Source organism: Salvelinus fontinalis, chromosome 8 (assembly GCF_029448725.1).
Source record: "Salvelinus fontinalis isolate EN_2023a chromosome 8, ASM2944872v1, whole genome shotgun sequence".
In the NCBI taxonomy this organism is placed as follows: Eukaryota; Metazoa; Chordata; class Actinopteri; order Salmoniformes; family Salmonidae; genus Salvelinus; species Salvelinus fontinalis.
The window spans coordinates 853,827-873,452 of record NC_074672.1 but is presented as its reverse complement, the minus strand read 5'-3'; the positions used below and the strand labels follow the sequence as shown (position 1 = coordinate 873,452).

General features: G+C 42.9%; 1 protein-coding gene across 2 annotated transcripts in view; it reads left to right on the top strand.

Annotated features, from left to right (window-relative positions):
- LOC129860335 (rab11 family-interacting protein 3-like) overlaps positions 1-19,626 on the top strand; it is a 90,100-nt gene that overhangs the window by 59,222 nt on the left and 11,252 nt on the right. Inside the window, exons 6-11 of one of the 2 annotated variants that reach the window (XM_055930653.1) lie at positions 898-1,035; positions 4,349-4,384; positions 4,599-4,689; positions 5,024-5,268; positions 11,616-11,697; positions 12,271-12,408. In XM_055930653.1, the coding sequence (XP_055786628.1) occupies positions 898-1,035; positions 4,349-4,384; positions 4,599-4,689; positions 5,024-5,268; positions 11,616-11,697; positions 12,271-12,408 (730 nt within the window). The remainder of the gene's footprint in view (positions 1-897; positions 1,036-4,348; positions 4,385-4,598; positions 4,690-5,023; positions 5,269-11,615; positions 11,698-12,270; positions 12,409-19,626) is intronic. The other variant, XM_055930654.1, reaches the window with a different exon arrangement.

The following is a 19,626-nucleotide window of genomic DNA, read 5'->3' as shown; positions in this document are numbered from 1 at the left end:
ACTCTCCTCGTCTTACAAGACAAACACACACACCTAGAGACGGTACACTGCTGCTTCACTGCCACTCTGTCTACAAACACACGCTGTTGCGTCACTACCTACTGCAACACACACATACATAACCTACTGCCGCTGTTACTTCACATTAGTGTCCTTCACTATACCTTCCTAATATTGAGTTGCACACTCACCTTTTGCACTCAGAACAGCCTCAATTCGTCAGGGAATGGACTCTATTAGGTGTTGAACGCATTCCACAGGGATGTTGGCCCATGTTGACACCAATTCTTCCCACAGTTGTGTCAAGTTGGCTGGATGTTCTTTGGGTGGTGGACCATTCTTGATACACACAGGAAATTGTTGAGTGTGAAAAACCCAGCAGCGTTACAGTTCTTGACACTAACCAGTGCGCCTGGCACCTACTACCATACCCGGTTCAAAGGCACTTAAATCTTTTGTCTTGCCCACTCACCCTCTGAATGGCACACATACACAATCCATGTCTCAATTGTCTCGAGGCTTAAAAATCATTCTTTTAACCAGTCTTCTCCCCTTCATCTACACTGATTTGAAGTGGATTTAACAAGTGACATCAATAAGGGATCATAACTTTCACCTGTATTCACCTGGTCAGTCTATGTCATGGAAAGAGCAGGTGTTCTTAAATGTTTTACACACTCAGTGTATTAAAGTGAGCCCAATGACAGGACGAAACCTCGGATGCAACAACACTGAGATGGATTCCAACCTTTCAGTAAACCCCACAGCCCAATTTGTCTCACTTTTCACAAACTCTGATAATCCTGCGCTCTTGATCCCCAAAGCTTCCTCACTGTGCACCCCACTTTTCCGGCACTCACTCCCTCTCCTTTCCCCCCCCTCTCTTCCTCTCCCCAGCGCCCCAACTACTCTCCCTGCAAGCTTTCAGAGCTTCCTTAGGGAGGAGGCGCTGGACTTTTTCTGTAACCAATGTCACAAACAAATCTCTCGCCTGGAGGACCTCTCCACCCGCCTCAATTTCCTAGAGATGAATAGGTAACACTTCTCACCACCACTAAGCTTACCCGTGTGTGTGTGTGTGTGTGTGTGTGTGTGTGTGTGTGTGTGTGTGTGTGTGTGTGTGTGTGTGTGTGTGTGTGTGTGTGTGTGTGTGTGTGTGTGTGTGTGTGGACAAGGAAACACATGACTTTAGTTGTCTGTGCATGTGCTGCCCTGTTATGTTCAATTGGTAAGATGCACACACGCGTGCTGTGTTTAATGTCAAATAGACAGACACATGCACAGATTATGGCGGTGTTTTTGAATAGGTTCGTCACACACATCTCACTCGCTCCACTCATCTTCACTCTTCAGTGCACGTTTGTGTGTGAGTTGTGGTGTGTTGACAGCATTGGTGTTTGGCTTGACTGAGCTTGTTTTGGGGAGAACCTCTCACTCAAACTCAAGCTTGCTCATCGTATCTGTACTGCATTGTTATAATAGGATTCATAAGGTTAAAGGGCATGGTTGTTTTTAAACTGAGTTTGGTGGACTGTCATGCTTTGCTCTAGCTGTTGGTGCTATGTTGCCAACAGAAGGTTTGCCCGGAGTTCCCATTGCTCATATCAGTGCATGCCTTATACGTTTCATATATACATACTGTATCTCACATCCTGTCAAGCTCATGGAAAGAATTCTATCTGTGCAGTGACAAATGTAAAAAAAAATATAATAAATCTGAATTAACTTCACAGGTCAGTGATGTCAATTACAATGGTTTGAACCTTTGTTTTATCAGGGAGTCATACTGAGACCAAATTCTCTTACAGATGAGCCCTAAATTACAGAAAATGCACACATCAAAATATAAATACAAAATGCAAGCTGAAAGAAAAACAGTCGTTAAAAACACACTTTCATCAGTAATAAAGTTCTCAATCAGCCTTCTGAATTGCCCTACAGCCACCAGAACATCACCTTTAAGAAAGATTGTTCCACAAATAAGGTGCAGGAAAACTTCAAGCTGATTTATCTAACTCAGTAGAGAACAAAGGAATTTCCACAGTTAGCCATCCCTGAGACCGGGCGTGGTAACTCGTGCATCTAAAGTTTAGTGGTGCTGTTAGGTATAGTGGGACTTTTTGTAAAAGGGCTTTATAAATGAACACGTAGCAATGTATCAAGTTAAGTGACATCAAAGAGGGCCAACCAACTTTCTGGTTGCAGTGAATGCAGTGATGAGAACAAAAATGTTTGCTCGTATTACAGCGCACTGCGCTATTATAAACTGCATCTAACGGCTGAATTGTCAGCTGCGTTCATATAGATGACGTCGCCAAAGCATCGGACCAATACGAACGTCAACTGAATGATCTGCTTTCTACTATTTAGCGAGAGGTAGGACCTATTTCTATAGAAAAATGCCATTTTTATTCTCAGCTTCTTAACTAACTCCGCAATATGCTTTTTAAACGACAGCTTTTCATCTATCCAGATGCCCAGTTATTTGTAAGCATGGACACGATCAATATGGACACCATCCAAAATACATATGCTTAAATCATCAGACTTATTTTTATGCGCTCTAGCTCATATACTTAGTTTTATCAGCATTCAGTACACATTTCAGGTCAATAAAGTTTTTTTTCTAATACAATGAAGGCAGTCTGTAGTTCAGATAGAGCATGGTCAACCGTGGGGGCAATAGCATACACGACAGTATAATCGGCATACAAGTGCAGGTTACAATTTTTTACAGACAACTCGATATTGGTAATCTAAACCGTAAAAAGTACAAGACCATGAATCGACCTCTGCGCTACACCTTTCATAATATCCAGAAAACCTGATTTAACACCATCAGTAGATATACATTTTTGGTATTTTATTAGGATCCCCATTAGCTGTTGCAAAAGCAGCAGCTAATGGGGATCTATCCGTTAAGTCATTTTTTAACCAGTTACATGCAGCCTTGTCTAGGCCAATTTGAGGAAAGCCTCTGAATTACCAGTGAGTGATCAACAGTATCGAAAGCCTTTGACATTTGTATTTATTATGGATCCCCAGTAGCTGATGCCAAGGCAGCAGCTACTCTTCCTGGGGTCCGACAAAATTAAGGCAGATATACAATTTTTAAAACATTACAATACATTCATTACAGAATTCAGAACACACTAAATGTGTGCACTCAGGCCCATAATCCACTACCACATATCTACAACACAAAATCCATGTGTACCTGTGTGTATAGTGCTGCCCTCTTCATGTCAATGAAGAGTTAACCACATGTTAACCACATGTGTAACAGTTAACCACATGTATAACTAGGAATGCAGCAGAAATAAGGCTATATGATCTGGTTTAAAACCCAACTGATGTACATTTAGAATATATTTCAAAGATAAGAAAGATCTCAGCTGAGATTTGAATCAAGGATTCTAATATTTTAGCTAGGCAAGAAAGTTTAGAAATAGGCCAATAGTTATTTAGGTCACAAGGGTCACCACCTTGGCGAAGGTGGAGTACATGGGCCTCCTTCCAAACCTTGGGGATAGTACCAGATATAATCGTCAGGTTAGAAATATGGATTAATGAATCAACAATCATGAGAGCTACAGTAAAAATGGATCAAGCATATCAGATCCAGCTGTTTTTTTTGTGTGTTTTTTTACATCAATCTTAAGCAGGTATAAAGCACATCACAGATAGTACATTATTGAATTGAAAGCAAAGATTCACTAGAAGTTGACGGGTTAACTGTCGAGTCAGCTAAAGGCTGGCAGAGGGAAGAGCAGTCGATTGACTGAGCAGGGTCAACTTCACCACTGTTTCTCTCAAATAAAAAGCCTGCCGAGATAAAATTATGATTGGTGTATGGCTTATGTCATTGCTCTCATGTTCCATTTCAAGTATTCCATTGCAACCTTGCAAATAGACTTAATCATCTTGTGCCTCTTCAATGAGTGCTGATAAAAAAAATATTAATAAATTGTGCCTGGGTTGTGTTCATTAGGCACATAACATAAGAAAATGTACTGTAACAGGGAGGGACTAGGCCTGCCTCACACTTGTCCAATAAGAAACACGCATGTTCGTTTCCTGTTGCAACACATTTTATAACATCTTCTGTTGCGTGCCCTAATGAACACGACCCTGGTTGTGTGTGTGAGTACTCAGATGTGCATATGAACATGTACGATACTTTAGGACCCTATCCTCTCAGTATAACAACCTCTTTATCCCTCTGCTTTTTGGAGCGAGGGATGAGGGGGTGGGGAGTAGGAAAGAGGGACACCAGGAGATGGACAGTGTCTCTTTCCTCTTATACTTTCTCTCTTCCTGACTGGTTTCCTGTCTGGTTTCCATTCAGCTCCAGCAAGAGGCTGTCCAGCAAGAAAGTAGCACGGTAGGTCAAAATGTATTCGTTGAATTCATTCTGTAGAATATTATTTGAAATTGAATGTGAAAATATGTTGTCTTTTTGGGATAAACATAACCAGCTATCTTGACTTATCTTGAAATTGTAGCTAAGTCTGGTGTGGAATAGCAAAAGCTTTCAGGGACAGAACAGGGCTTTCTTTATGAAAACCATTTATCATATTTCCTCTCCGGTGTTTCAGACACCTCCGGAACAGCTCCATGACGCTGGACAGCATGGGCGAACTGTCCCGGGACATACTGGATCTGGCCGACACCGACATCACTGAGAAGGTCAGAGTTCAACACGGCATCATAACATTATACAGCATCATACAGAGTTTATCAAACAGTATCAAACAGCATTATACAGCACTGAATATTAATGTAAAGAAAAAGTTCAGCATCAAATAGCACCATATTATACAGCACTGAACATCAAAGAAAATATCATGTAGTTCTCAATAACATCACTTAAATGCCACAAAAAACCTGGCAGTTCCACACACTGTTGTACCACATAACAGATTAGCCCCCCCCCCCCCCCCCCCCCTGTTGTGGACTAAAAGAGATCCTATTAAACAAACAGCACTGCTCTGTTCTAACCCTCACCCCATCCCTCTCCCAGGTGCTCCTGCTGGAGCGTCGTGCAGCAGAGCTGGAGAAGGACTCGGAGGCCAGCGGGGAGCAGCACACACGGCTCCGCCAGGAGAACCTGCAGCTGGTGCACCGGGCCAATGCCCTAGAGGAGCAGCTCAAGGAGCAGGAGCTCCACGCTGAGGACCACCTCCACCAGGAGACCCGCCGCCACAAAGACGCCCTCTCCAAGCTGGAGCGGGAGAGGAGCCTGGAGCTGGAGAACCTGCAAGCTAGGTCAGTGGTATGGGGTGAGTGGGCGGTTGGGGTGAATGTGTGTCGGTTGTGTGTGTGCATGTGTGAGAACTACAATAAGTTGACTTATAGACGCTAATAGGGCAGGTCTGTTTGTATGTCTGTAAGTGTATGGGGGACCTGGCGCAGGTGTTTATATGTATATCTGCACTGTGTATGTGAGTATGGAGAGATGGGTTGAAGTGGATGGATGGACCCATAGGCCAGGTGCATGGCAAGCAACTTTTCGATTTCTATATACAAATATAGTGAGGGTGGCCAGCAGTTGTTCCTGTTGCATAGGCCTTTAGAGACTGTGATTGTGAACACTGCAAATGACTGTGTATGTCAATTGCACTGTGAGACATCACTGCCTCCTACTGGTCTAGATTACCACTGACCCTTGCAAATCCTTTGAGTTCAAAGCAGTAATCTTTTAGTAGAGTAGACACATAGGTGTCACAGCAGCTTAGTTTTGTTGTGCTGTGTCTGCTCAGCTGTGAATGTCAGTGTGTGGAACAGAATAGGAATTATTTGAATTTGTTGAATGAATCATTTTAATAGGGCGGTTGGGATTGATCCAAAAACATTCAAATGAAATTGTATTTGTCACATGCGCCGAATACAACAGGTGTAGACCTTACCGTGAATTGCTTACTTACGAGCCCTTAACCAACAATGCAGTTCAATAAATAGAGTTAAGAAAATATTTACTAAATAAATTAAAGTAAAAAATAAAAGTAACAATAACAAGGCTATAATACAGGGGGTACCGGTACAGATTCAATGTGCGGGGGTACAGGTTAGTCTAGGTAATTTGTACATGTAGGTAGAGGTAAAGTGACTATGCATAGATACTAAACAGCAAGTAGCAGCAATGTAAAAACAAAAAGGGATTAATATAAATAGTCCGGTGGCCATTTGATTAATAGTTCAACAGTCTTATGGCTTGTGGGTAGAAGCTGTTAAGGAGCCTTTTGGACCTAGACTTGGCGCTCTGGTACCGCTTTCCGTGCGGTAGCATAGAGAACAGTCTATGACTTGCGTGACTGGAGTCTTTGACAATTTTTGGGGCCTTCCTCTGACACTGCCTAGTATTTAGGTCCTGGATGGCAGGAAGCTTGGCCCCAGTGATGTACTGGTCCATACGCACTACCCTCTTTAGCGCCTTGCGGTTGGATGCCAAGCAGTAACCACATTAGGCGGTGATGCAACCAGTCAGGATGCTCTCAACGGTGCAGCTGTATAACTTTTTTAGGATCTGGGGACCCATGCAAAATCTTTTCAGTCTCCTGAGGGGGAAAAGGTGTTGTCGTGCCCTCTTCATGACTGTCTTGGTGATTTTGGACCATGATAGTTTGTTGGTGATGTGGACATCAAGGAACTTGAAACTCTCGACCTGCTCCAATACAGTCCCGTCCATGTGAATGGGGGCGCGTTCAGCCCTCCTTTTCCTGTAGTCCACAATCAGCTCCTTTGTCTTGCTCATATTGAGGGAGAGGTTGTACAACACTGCCAGGTCTCTCACCTCCTCCCAATAGGCTGTCTCATCATTGACGGTGATCAGGCCTATCACTGTTGTAATGCTTGGCCACGCAGCCCTGAGTGAACAGGGAGTACAGGAGGGGATTAAAAACGCATCCCTGAGGGGTCCCCGTGTTGATGATCAGTGTGGCAGGTGTGTTGTTGGCTACACTTTCCACCTGGGGGCGGCCCGTTAGGAAGTCCAGGATCCAGTTGCAGAGAAAGGTGTTAAGTTCTAGGGTCCTTAGCTTAGTGATGAGCTTTGAGGGCACCATGGTGTTGAACACTGAGCTGTAGTCAATAAATAGCATTCTCACATAGGTGTTGCTTTTGTCCAGATGGGAAAGGGCAGTGTGGACTGCGATTGAGATTGTGTCATCTGCGGATCTGTTGGGGTGGTATGCGAATGGAAGTGGGTCTAGGGTTTCTGGAATGATGGTGTTGTGAGCCATGACCAGCCTTTTTAAGCACTTCATGGCTATCGACGTGAGTGCTACGGGGCAGAAGTCATTTAAGCAGGTTACCTTCACTTTATTGGGCACAAGGGACTATGGTGGTCTGCTTGAAACATGTAGGTATTACAGACTCGGTCAGGGAGAGGTTGAAAATGTCAGTGAAGACACTTGCCAGTTTGTCCGCGCATGCTCTGAGTACACGTCCTGGTAAGCCGTCTAGCCCCGCTGCCTTGTGAAGGTTGACCTGTTTAAAGGTCTTGCTCACATCGGCTACGGAGAGTGTGATCACACAGTCGCCCGGAACAGCTGGTGCTCTCATGCATACTTCAGTGTTGTTTGCATTAAAGCGATTATAAAAGGCATTTAGCTCGTCTGGTAGGCTCGCAACACTGGGCAGCTCGTGGCTGGGTTTCCCTTTGTAGTCCGTAATAGTTTGCAAGCCCGGCCACATCCGACGAGTGTCAGAGCCGGTGTAGTAGGACTCATTCTTAGTCCTGTATTGACACTTTGCCTGTTTGATGGTTATTTTGTTGGAATTTACATATGTTCCCATTACCAGTAAAACATCATCCAAATATATTTCTTTCAGTTCCTTGCTGTGCTGTTTTGTTGTTCATTTATTCAGTCGTTTCATTCTCAAACAGGATTTCATTATACATGTCAAGCGGTGAAGTTTCAGCTCTCTCTGTCCGTGGCCTCTTCTGTCGTGGGTCCTCTTCGCCGTACGCACTGTGTCCGTTTCCATCTTGTCCAGCTATGTCTGTAACATTTCACGTAAACCCTGTGTTTTGTCTGCATCGAAGTAGCGGTCCTTGTACCTAGCATCGAGCATGGTGGCGACACAGTAAAGAGGCTCAGAGAGAATGCCACCGAATCGCTTGTTCACAGCCTCTAGTAGAGTACTTTTGCAAGTTTTAACCCCACGGTCTGTCGGCAGGTTTGTTGAGCAGGCATTTCAATGCCATGACAGAGGGTATCACATCTGCTGCAGACGCAGTTGATAAGTTTAATTCTCGAGTCAGTTGTTCGAATGGAGCTAGGAGTGTGTTCATGTTTCCAAGTTTTAAACATGTTCTCAAATGCTATTGAAATGGCAGCGGAATGAGAACCAGCACCTTCTTAAGCATGCAATACGGCTTTCCTCAGTACAAAATCCTTGTCGACCCACTGTGCTGTCAGACTCAGCATGCTCATGGGGCTGACATCGCTGGTCCAAATGTCATTCGTGAAGCTAATAGCAAGAAGTCTCGCTGAAATTTTCTTACTCTTTCAAATGACTACTCGCCTTGAACTTGTTTAGTTGTTGGAAGTGTGTGCTTCGTTTTTTTCTTCTTTTGTTCTAAGTAGTCGTTGAACGTCTGGGGGGCTATGCACTTTCAAATGAATAATTAGGTTTGTGGTATTGAAAGATTTCACTTTCTCCCCTCTGGAAATAATAGCAGCACAAACGTTGCTGGCCTTCTAGGCAGAGTTCCTCTTTCCAGTGTCTGTGTTCTTTTGCCCATCTTAATATTTTATTTTTATTGGCCAGTCTGAGATATGGCTTTTTCTTTGCAACTCTGCCTAGAAGGCCAGCATCCCAGAGTCGCCTTTTCACTGTTGACGTTGAGACTGGTGTTTTGTGGGTACTATTTAATGAAGCTGCCAGTTGAGGGTTTGTGCGGCATCTGTTTCACAAACTAGACACTCTAATGTACTTGTCCTCTTGCTCAGTTGTGCACCGGGCCTCCCACTCCTCTTTCTATTCTGGTTAGAGCCAGTTTGTGCTGTTCTTTGAAGGGAGTAGTACACAGCGTTATATGAGATCTTCAGTTTCTTGGACATTTCTTGCATGGAATAGCCTTAATTTCTCAGAACAAGAATAGACTGACGAGTTTCAGAAGAAAGTTCTTGGTTTCTGGCCATTTTGAGCCTGTAATCGAGCGCACAAATGCTGATGCTCCAGATACTCAACTAGTCTAAAGAAGGCCAGTTGTATTGCTTGTTTAATCAGGACAACAGTTTTTAGCTGTGCTAACATAATTGCAAAAGGGTTTTCTAAAATTATAAACTTGGATTAGCTAACACAACGCGCCGTTGGAACACAGGAGTGAGGGTTGCTGATAATGGGCCTCTGTACGCCTATGCAGATATTCCATCAAAAATCAGCTGTTCCAGCTACAATAGTCATTTACAACATTAACAAACACTGTATTTCTGATCAATTTGATGTTATTTTAATGGACTAAAAATTTTCTTTTCTTTTAAAAACAAGGACATTTCTAAGCGACCCCAAGCTTTTGAACTGTGGTGTACGTGATATAAATTTGAAGTCGGAAGTTTACATACACCCTAGCCAAATACATTTAAACTCAGTTTTTCATAATTCCTGACATTTAATTATAGTAAAATCTCTCAGTTAGGATCACCACTTTATTTTAAGAATGTGAAATGTCAGAATAATAGTAGAGAGAATAATTTATTTCAGCTTTTATTTCTTTCATCACATTCCCAATGGGTCAGAAGTTTACATACACTCAATTAGTATTTGGTAGCATTGTCTTTAAATTGTTTATCTTGGGTCAAACGTTTCGGGTAGCCTTCCACAAGCTTCCCACAATAAGTTGGGTGAATTTTGTCCCATTCCTCCTGACAGAGCTGGAGTAACTGAGCCAGGTTTGGAGGCCTCCTTGCTCACGCACGCTTTTTCAGTTCTACCCACAAACTTTCTATGGGATTGAGGTCAGGGCTTTGTGATAGCCACTCCAATACCTTGACTTTGTTGTCCTTAAGCAATTTTGCCACAACTTTGGAAGTATGCTTGGGGTCATTGTCCATTTGGAAGACCCATTTGCGAACAAGCTTTAACTTCCTGACTGATGTCTTGAGATGTTGCTTCAATATATCCACATATTGTTCCTCCCTCATGATGCCATCTATTTTGTGAAGTGCACCAGTCCCTCCTGCAGCAAAGCACCCCCATAATATGATGCTGCCACCCCCGTACTTCACGGGTGGGATAGTGTTCTTCAGCTTGCAAACCTCCCCCCTTTTCCTCCAAACATAACGATGGCCATTATGGCTTAACAGTTCTATTTTTGTTTAATCAGACCAGAGGACATTTCTCAAAAAAGTACGATCTTTGTCCCCATGTGCAGTTGCAAACTGTAGTTTGGCTTGTTTATGGCGGTTTTGGAGCAGTGGCTTCTTCCTTGCTGCGCGGCCTTTCAGGTTTTGTCAATATAGAACCCGTTTTACTGTGGATATAGATACTTTTGTACCTGTTTCCTCCAGCATCTTTACAAGGTCCTTTGCTGTGGTTCTGGGATTTATTTGCACTTTTTGCACCAAAATACGTTCATCTCTAGGAGACAGAACTCGTCTCCTTCCTGAGCAGTATGATGGCTGTGTGGTCCCATGGTGTTTATACTTGCGTACTATTGTTTGTACAGATGAACGTGGTCCCTTCAGGCGTTTGGAAATTTCTCCCAAGGTTGAACCAGACCTGTGGAGTGCTATAATTATTTTTCTGAGGTCTTGGCTGATTTCTTTTGAATTTCACATGATGTCAAGCAAAGAGGCACTGCGTTTAAAGGTAGGCCTTGAAATACATCCACAGGTACACCTCCAATTGACTCAAATTATGTCAAATAGCCTATCAGAAGCTTCTAAAGCCATGACATCATTTTCTGGAATTTTCCAAGTTTTTTAAAGGCACAGTCAACTTAGTGTATGTAAACTTCTGACCCACTGGAATTGTGATACAGTGAATTATAAGTGAAATTATCTGTCTATAAACAAAAAATTACTTGTATCATGCACAAAGTAGATGTCCTAACCGACTTGCCAAAACTGTAGTTTGTTAACAAGAAATGTGTGCAGTGGTTGAAAAATGAGCGTATGTAAACTAACACCTAGGTGTATGTAAACTTCCGACTTCAACTGTATGCACGTCAGCTTTGACATTGGTTTAGCACATCTGCGTTAAACTAGACGACATCGGGCCGATTCCTATGTTGTCATTTTTTAGCTATTATCATCCGATTCTGATATATCGTGCATCCCTAATGTGTACATATATACCTCAGTTACCATGTACCCCTTCACATAAACTCTGTACTCGTACCCCTTGTACATAGACATGTTATCGTTACTCATTGTGTATCTGTTATTACTTTTATGTTTTACTTTTCTATTATTTCACTATTTTCTTTCTCTGCATTGTTGGGAAGTACCCATAAGTAAGGATTTCATTGTTAGTCCACACCTGTTGTTTACTAAGCATGTGACGAATACAATATAATTTGATTTTGAATAGGGGTTGTCAATGTGTACTGCACTGTGGCTATATCATTGGTGTATGTTATCAAACGGTGCTGTTTTCTATCGTAGGCTGCAGCAGCTGGATGAGGAGAAAAGTGAGCTGAGGTCCTGTGTACCCTGTTACCGTGCCAACATTGAGAGACTAGAGGAGGTAAGAGCACTGTTTTCTCCCGTCCCTCCCGTTCCTCTCCTTTCACCTCCATATCGTGCCAATTCTCCAGTTTTCTTTTCTTCCCCCATCTCTTTTCCCGCCAATCCTTTGTCTATTTAGCTCTTTGCTCCAATCGCTTGTCTATTTACCTCTTCTCTCCTTTATGACCCCCATTTCTCCAGTTTCTATCTCTTCCCCTCATCTCTTTCTCTTCCCTCGCACACCTTGTGTATTTACAGCGAGCTCCAAAAGTATAGTGACACACTTATTTAGGGGAGGGGGGGGCTCTGTACTTCAGCACTTTGGATTTTAAATTATACAATGACTGAGGTTAAAGTGCAAGCGGTCAGCTTTCCTTTGATGGTGTTTTCATCCATATCAGGTGAACTGTTTAGAAATTACAGCACTTTTTGTAAATAGTTCCGCCATTTTAGGGGACCAAAAGTAGGAATTTCACATTCCAAAGTGCTGGAGTACAGAGCCAAAACAACCAACAAATTGTCACTGTCCCAATACTTTTGGAACTCACTGTATCTCTCCTCTCATCCCTCCTTCCTCTTGTTTGCCCATTAGGAGAAGAGGAAGCTAGAGGATGAGGTGGAGGATGTGACTGAGAGGCTGAACGAGGAGCTGGAAACCCGCAGGAAGACGTCCGACAAGCTGACCCACGAACGCCACCAAAACCAGAAGGAGAAGGAGCACACGCAGCAGGTGAGAGGTCATGAGGGTAACACCTGTACATAGCAACCCACTGTACGTCCATCTGACTCTGAATAAACGTCAAATGTTGTCCTGTCTGTCATTTAGTTTTGCTCCGTCAATGACTGGGATTAGGATTCCTTTTGGCTTTCGTTATTTTTCATCTCCTGGGTAGAAAAAATAATAATAAAGAAATAAATATGTCTGTCAAAGTTTCTGCACGGACTCTATGAAGTGCAACACACAACACAGTGTTCACTCGGTGGCAGCAGCTTCTGTTGTGTAGTGATGTCTGTCTGAATGTGGTGCTTAATTAAACATCCACTATATGCACAGCTTTGAGCAACAAGGAAAAACTTACTGAAAGTTTAATGATAAACACATTCCCAGGTATTTCTTTAGATAACCGCAAAAGCATCAAGTAGCTAGCGAGTCATGCTCAGTGCTTAATTTGTAAACCGGGAGGTGCAGGAACAAACAGTGAGCACGGGGGGGGGGGGGGGGGGACCCCCCCCGATGCATGAAAAAAAAATCCTTTATATTAAAGCATTGCATTCATATCATTTGAGTAGTGGCATAGAGCAGTAGAGTAGAGGCACTTACAGAAGTTGCATACATGGGGGTACATTTGTAGTTGCATAAAATGTTGGCCTTTTATAAACGCATTTCATGCAATTCTACGAACTTTTTCATGACTGGAATCTTTGTTAATACCACACAAATGATCAAAATTGCAGGCTTCTTTGACACTGACAAACTGAGAATCAGAGATCAATAAAAACGACCTTGTCTTGAATCCATCAATAGCCTAGGCCTAGGTGTGTGGAGACACATATTGTAGGCTACAATATGAGGAGGAATTATAGTCCTAAAAATGCTTTCCAGTTTCACTGATTCCCCCAATGATGGGCAGCTCACTCACTGGTGATGGCCGATGCACTCGTGCCAAAAGCCTATCTCTCAATATTTGGAAGTTGATTCAATATTTTGGTGGCCTACAGCATAGTCTAAATAAATGATTAAGTGCAACACTTGAGAGATGAGTGTTCAGGCTCATGTCTATCGGAGCAGAGAGCGAGAGAGATCATAGAAAGTGAATCTCATTCTAGTTATGTGAGATACTGGCGCACTTCTCACACAGCCACGGTCACGTTGGTCTCAAACATATACTATCCCCACATACTCTAGTATAGCTGTGGGGCTTACAGGTCTGAATTTCTTATAGCCTAATTTTCAATGCTGCCCTACCAAGTAAAAGCTTAGTAACTGCTCATAGAGTGAAACTGAGAAAAATTACTTCAAACATTTTTTCATTGTCCAGCCAATCTGTGACCGACCGCCTTGATTCGGTCTTATGTAGCAAAATTTGAAATTGTGTTTTTTACATTAGATAAAATCAGAGACACAGAGCTACAAAATGGTATATCATACACTGCATTTGAGGAACAATGGTTAAGTAAATCTGCTTTGAAATTTGATAACTTCACTTTTGAGAAAATGTCCTTTGAATGTTTTGGTACTTACTGGAGAGCTCTTCTTTGTCTACACCCATTCAACATCATTCACACCCTCTTAAGCTTTAGCCGCCACCCAAACGCTGACCATTTTACTCACCGTAGCAGAGCTGGTTAGGCTGTTTTCATGTTATCCAGAGCGTTGGTAACTGTGCTGCTGGCAATAATTTAATTTATGTTTTTTTTGCAGAGGTTTACTGACACTGTCCATATTCAATGGGTGTTGAGCGTTCGTAAATTCATCCGTTATTTGCACTCTAGCACACTCAGACGAGAGTGTTCTGAAATCTGAGTAAATGGCCAGACTGAATTTAGGAACGCACCCGAAATGGTTACTTGCATAGTGGAGTCTTTTGTTAAGACATGTAGCTAGCTAGGTAAACAATTAACCGTAATCCCACCTAATGACGTTACTAGCCTGCATGAATCTGCAGGTAGCTAACCAACAAGGTTCAATGTTAGCTAACTAACATTAGGCTATAACTAGCCAAGCAAATGTTTCTGAGATACGAATAATAAGATCATACACGTAACGTTAGCTAGCGAGCCAGAAAGCTAATGTTAGCTAGCTAACAGTACACTTTAACTTGAAATTAAACCACTTTCTGTCAAAATTAGAAACGTGTAATATCTGAATGTAGCTAGCTAGACCATCTTACCCATATACATCATGGATGGAAGCTTCTCCTGTCACGGATGCCATGGTTGCCCTTAGTTTGAAGATGTAATCCGGAGACAGGTGTTTTCTCCATTACCTTAGCTATCATACTCAATTACACTGATTTCAAAACTCGGTGCTCCAGGAAATGTAGAGCAACATATATGCAGTTAACTACGCGATAAAAACATTTTTAAAGCTGCGTTAAGCAGGATTACCTACACATACTGACCAGCTTAAATGGACAGAAGCGTGCTGTATGGCAAACCAATCCAAACTCATCTCTCGGCATATCCAGCCCACTCATTATCTCAGCCAATCATGGCTAGCGGGAAGGTTGCTGACTTTTTCTGTGGCTAAACCAACTAGGCTTGTAATTTAACAATTTTATTTGTATTTACAGATGGCATACACGTTTGTTATTAAGGCACATGAAAGTTCCCATGTTCGAGAAGGCATTTCTGCCAAAGAATGCATTTTGATATTTAAAAAAAGTTGTTCAAACAGCTCTCCTGTGAAGTAGTGAACGGCGACATATGCCTAGTTTCCTGAAACGGGTCACAATTGTAACAGACCATTTGAGATGTTGTCTTACTGTGAGGTTATTTTTTATTTATATTTACCCTGACCTCTAATATGACCTTTGACCCTAGTTACCAGTTACCTTCTTGCTTGGTACACCCACTGGAATACGTTTCCATTACGATTTTTTTTTAACACCAACTTGTGTTAATATATTTGTTTGTATGTAGCTGTCAGTGTCATATAGTTCGATACTTGTATCCGCAAAGAATAATAAATGATACCATGGTCAACCATAGACACTGCAGCCCAAAGCTCAGTGAAACCAAGGTAAAAGGCAGTAACTAACGTGTGTGTGATGGCAGTTTCTGACTTTTTCCTTGGTTTCACTGTAACTTTTTGCAGTTACTGCAAACATGACCCCTCCCATTTTCTCCATAACACAACACAATGGAGTCAGGATTTTTGTCCACATGATAAAGCATGTATAAAAAATGTAAACACATTTTTTTGAACAAATGCATTTACTGCTCTTTTGCTTGATAGGGCAGAATGTCCAGCATAATATTTAGGCGTCATTGCAGAACACCCGCCATATGCATATGCACACATAGCCAGCTGTGGGGCTTGCAAGACTCGAATTTCATATACCTTTCAAGACATCAATGTAGCAGTAGAACAAACATATCACAATCATTTGATTTGATATCAGAATATACTTCAAATAAATAAATGTAAGCTATAGCAGAACATATATTATAATACATAGGCCTCCTGCCTATGTGATAATATGAAGCGCATATTCAGATTAACTTTACAGAACAAGTTTGTAATGGAAAAAGATGTTCCTACCTTAGTTTTCCAAAACCTCCCACAACACAGCCATTTCCTTGTGCGTATTCTCCTCCCTATTTCTTGTTTTGCTCCTGGTGTCTGTGACGCATTTGTGTCCTTTAGCAATCCATGACCTCATATAGGGGACTGGGTTGTATTGGGTCAGGGGTGGGCCAACAAGGTTCAGAAAGAGTAGCCCTGATATGGTGGAGGTATGCAGAGAGGCACTGGGTCTTCCACCATTCAGTTTGACACATTGGAAAGAGTTCTCCTGAATCCCTCTCTGGCTGAGTTGTGTGTGTCGTGTCGGCCTGGCTGCTCTGCCATTGCCCTGAACACCCTCGCTTCCCTGGTGACTGCCTTGTGTGCAGTAATAATTGTGCAGTCTCTCTTTTGGAGCTTGAGTGACAATTCTGATAGTTCTGGAAGTGCATCACATATAAGGCCTAGATTGTTAACAAATGCATGCAAGGAAATGCGCATGGCCAGGCCACTACAGCTCTGATGGGTCACGCCGTCGTGGGAAGCATCCTCAGCTTCTGTTGTGAAATACTTGTTAATGCTTGTGAAGAGCCGGGTAATTGTTCCACACAGACTCTCCAGTTCTAAAACTGGATGCCACCCATCTAGTGTCCAAGATCCTGCCGATTTTGCACAGCTGAATGTCTAAACACTCTGTGCACTCCCTCAGCTCCATTAATTTTTTGTTGGATATTCTATAAAGCGCAAATAGCTTGTCCTTTAGTATTTTTAAATGATTGATAGATCCCATCACTTTTACCACATCGCCTACTGCAAGCTCAAGCCTGTGTGCCGAGCAGTGCCAAACAGTTAAATTAGGGAAGAGGACCTGGAGCCTTGTTGCTTCTCCACTCTTGCATCCCAGCATGACAGACGCACCATCACACGTAATTTCAATGAGGGTTTTGGAGAGAAAGTCCTCAGTAAACGTTATACCCTCTAATACAGATTACAGACAATTCCCTCAGCAGATAAATCCTCCAGTTCCACAAGATCAACAAAAATGTTTGCCGGTATATCCATATCTGCCAGCTGAAGTCTGATATATACAATGATGGCACTCTTTTATTCAAACTAGTAGCCTCATCGAGCATTAGGCTGATTTTGGGAGAGAGCTGTACTATTCTTTCAAATCGTTTTTGCTTCATTTTGGATTAAATATGTTGCTGTATGTTGGAGCAAGCAACATTGGAATGGAGAATTCTCCCCATCTCAAGTTAATTTAACTCCTGACAGTCAATTTCTTGCTCAAAACCGTGAGCGGGTCTGTGATGTTTAGCCTCCGTATAAACTGTTCAAAAGACTAGCTGTAGTGTCTATGTTTTTATTTTGAGCTTTAACTACAACCTGTGTTAAGGTGTTCTCTTTAGACTTGTCTACAATGCATGTTGCAGCTAAAGGGGCCTTGGTTTGGGCATGTTCGGGGCTCTTTGTTACTGTACATTTCACTCACTCTTTTGCTAGTTTCATCCCTCCAGTGTATTCTGGGCCCAAACTCCATACCTTTTTGCATGTTGGACAGCCAAGCTTTGAATTTTACTTGACAAGCCAGGGCTTATAAGTTTGCTTGGTCTTGAACTGAGCCTCTGTCCAAATTGCACCTGTTCCGGGCACTACGTTGGTGGATGCACTGACTCATTAATAGACCTACTAGCTAGTGGAGGTGCCAGTGGTGATGCTGAACTGGCAGGATAAGCAGCGCTGCTATCTAAGGCATTGCCATCAGGAGCAGTTTTCTTCTCACTCCTCTCATCCGGCACTGACAGTTCTCTGGCTCGTTTCGGGTTTGATTCACCATATTTTTCATGACGTTTGGACTTGAAAAACTTAATCAAAGTTGATTGCCTTTTCTTATACATTTTTGATTTGGCTCTCCCTCAGTTTCAAATTTAGTAGGGAGACGACTAGCCTAGGCTACGTGACGTGATTACGTAGGGACCTCTTCACCAGCTGACCACCACTGCCAAGATCTGTTTCAAGATCAGTTACTTACCTCGCCGGGTCCGCCCCATAACCAATATGTACAAATAAGAGAGCAGGTTTGAAATCAATGTGGAAGGATTATGTAGCGGGGTAGGTAATTGGCGGCAGAGAAGTCAGGCGCAGGAGAGCAGAACTGGGTAATAACCGGAGATTTAATAAGCAAAACCAACGGCATCCAGAAAAACAAGATTAATGGGCACAAAAATAACCCGTCGTGCACTCACGGGGAATGTGCATAAGCACTACAATAAACAATCCCACACAAAGACAATGGGGGGAACAGAGGGTTAAATACACAACAAGAAAATTAGGGAATTGAAACCAGGTGTGTGGAAAAACAAGACAAAACAAATGGAAAATGAAAAGTGTATCGACAATGGCTAGAAGACCGGCGACGCCGAGCACCGCTCGAACAAGGAGAGCACCCGACTTCGGCGGAAGTCGTGACAGTACCCTCCCTTGACCGCACGCCAACGCCGGCCTCGGGGACGACCCGGAGGGCGAGTGGAACTCCCGCAGCATTGAAGGGTCCAACACTTCCTCCACCGGAACCCAGCACCTCTCCTCCGGACCGTACCCCTCCCACTCCACAAGGCACTGAAGGCCCCTCGCCCGACGCCTCGAATCCAGTATAGAGCGAACGGAGTACGCCGGGGCCCCCTCGATGTCCAGAGGGAGCGGAGGAACCTCCCGCACCTCAGACTCCTGGAGAGGGCCAACCAGCACCGGTCTAAGGAGAGAGAAACGGCTCTTGAACCGCAGACAGGCAACTAAAACGTTAAAGGCAAAAACGGCAGCCAACAACTTCCCAGACAGACCCTATTATGACTTGTGGGGAGGAGAGGCCAAAGAGACAGCAGATCCTTACTACCTTGAGCAAAAATAACCCGTTGTGCGCTCACGGGGAATGTGCACAATGGAAAATGAAAAGTGGATCGACGATGGCTAGAAGACCGGCGATGCCGAGCGCCGCCCGAACAAGGAGAGGACCCGACTTCGACGGAAGTCGTGACAGATTAGGATGATTCCACAGAAGGATCACCATGCTTTTACTTTTTTTTCTTTCTGGGAAGCGGGAGAAATAACCAGGAGTCAACTTTATTTAACTCTGATCACTTTTTTATGTTTACAGTGAACAAATTGTATAAAAAATTATGCCGTGTGAGGTAACGAAGCCGGGCACATAGGCGCCGGAACACACAAGGGCAAGTCTGAGAGGTGCCGACAGGATGCGGCTCTAATTAAGACCTGGTTACGCTAACGTTAGCTAGCTACTGTAGCTAACCAAACAAATATTGAAAATGGCCATCGCTGAATGCCTCTTTATATAACTCGAACTTCCAACATTGATTTGAATCTGAACAGGACATCCATTCCATTTAGCTACTGTTTTGTTGTAGTTCTCCAGTCAAAGATTTAAAGCTGCAATATGTAACTTTTTGGGAGACCCGACCAAATTTATATAGAAATGTGAGTTATAGATCTATCATTCTAATTAAAAACCAGTCTAAGAAGTGATAGATCTGTTATGTCTGTTATTTGTATGCTTCCCGTTCTTAAGTTTCGTTTTTAGGTTTTGTACACCTGCTTCAAATAAAATGTTTTTGGTTATTGAAAATATATTTGACAGCAGTTTAGGTTGCACAATGGTACACTATATTTGCTTGTTTTGTCACATAAACTGAAATTAGGAAAACT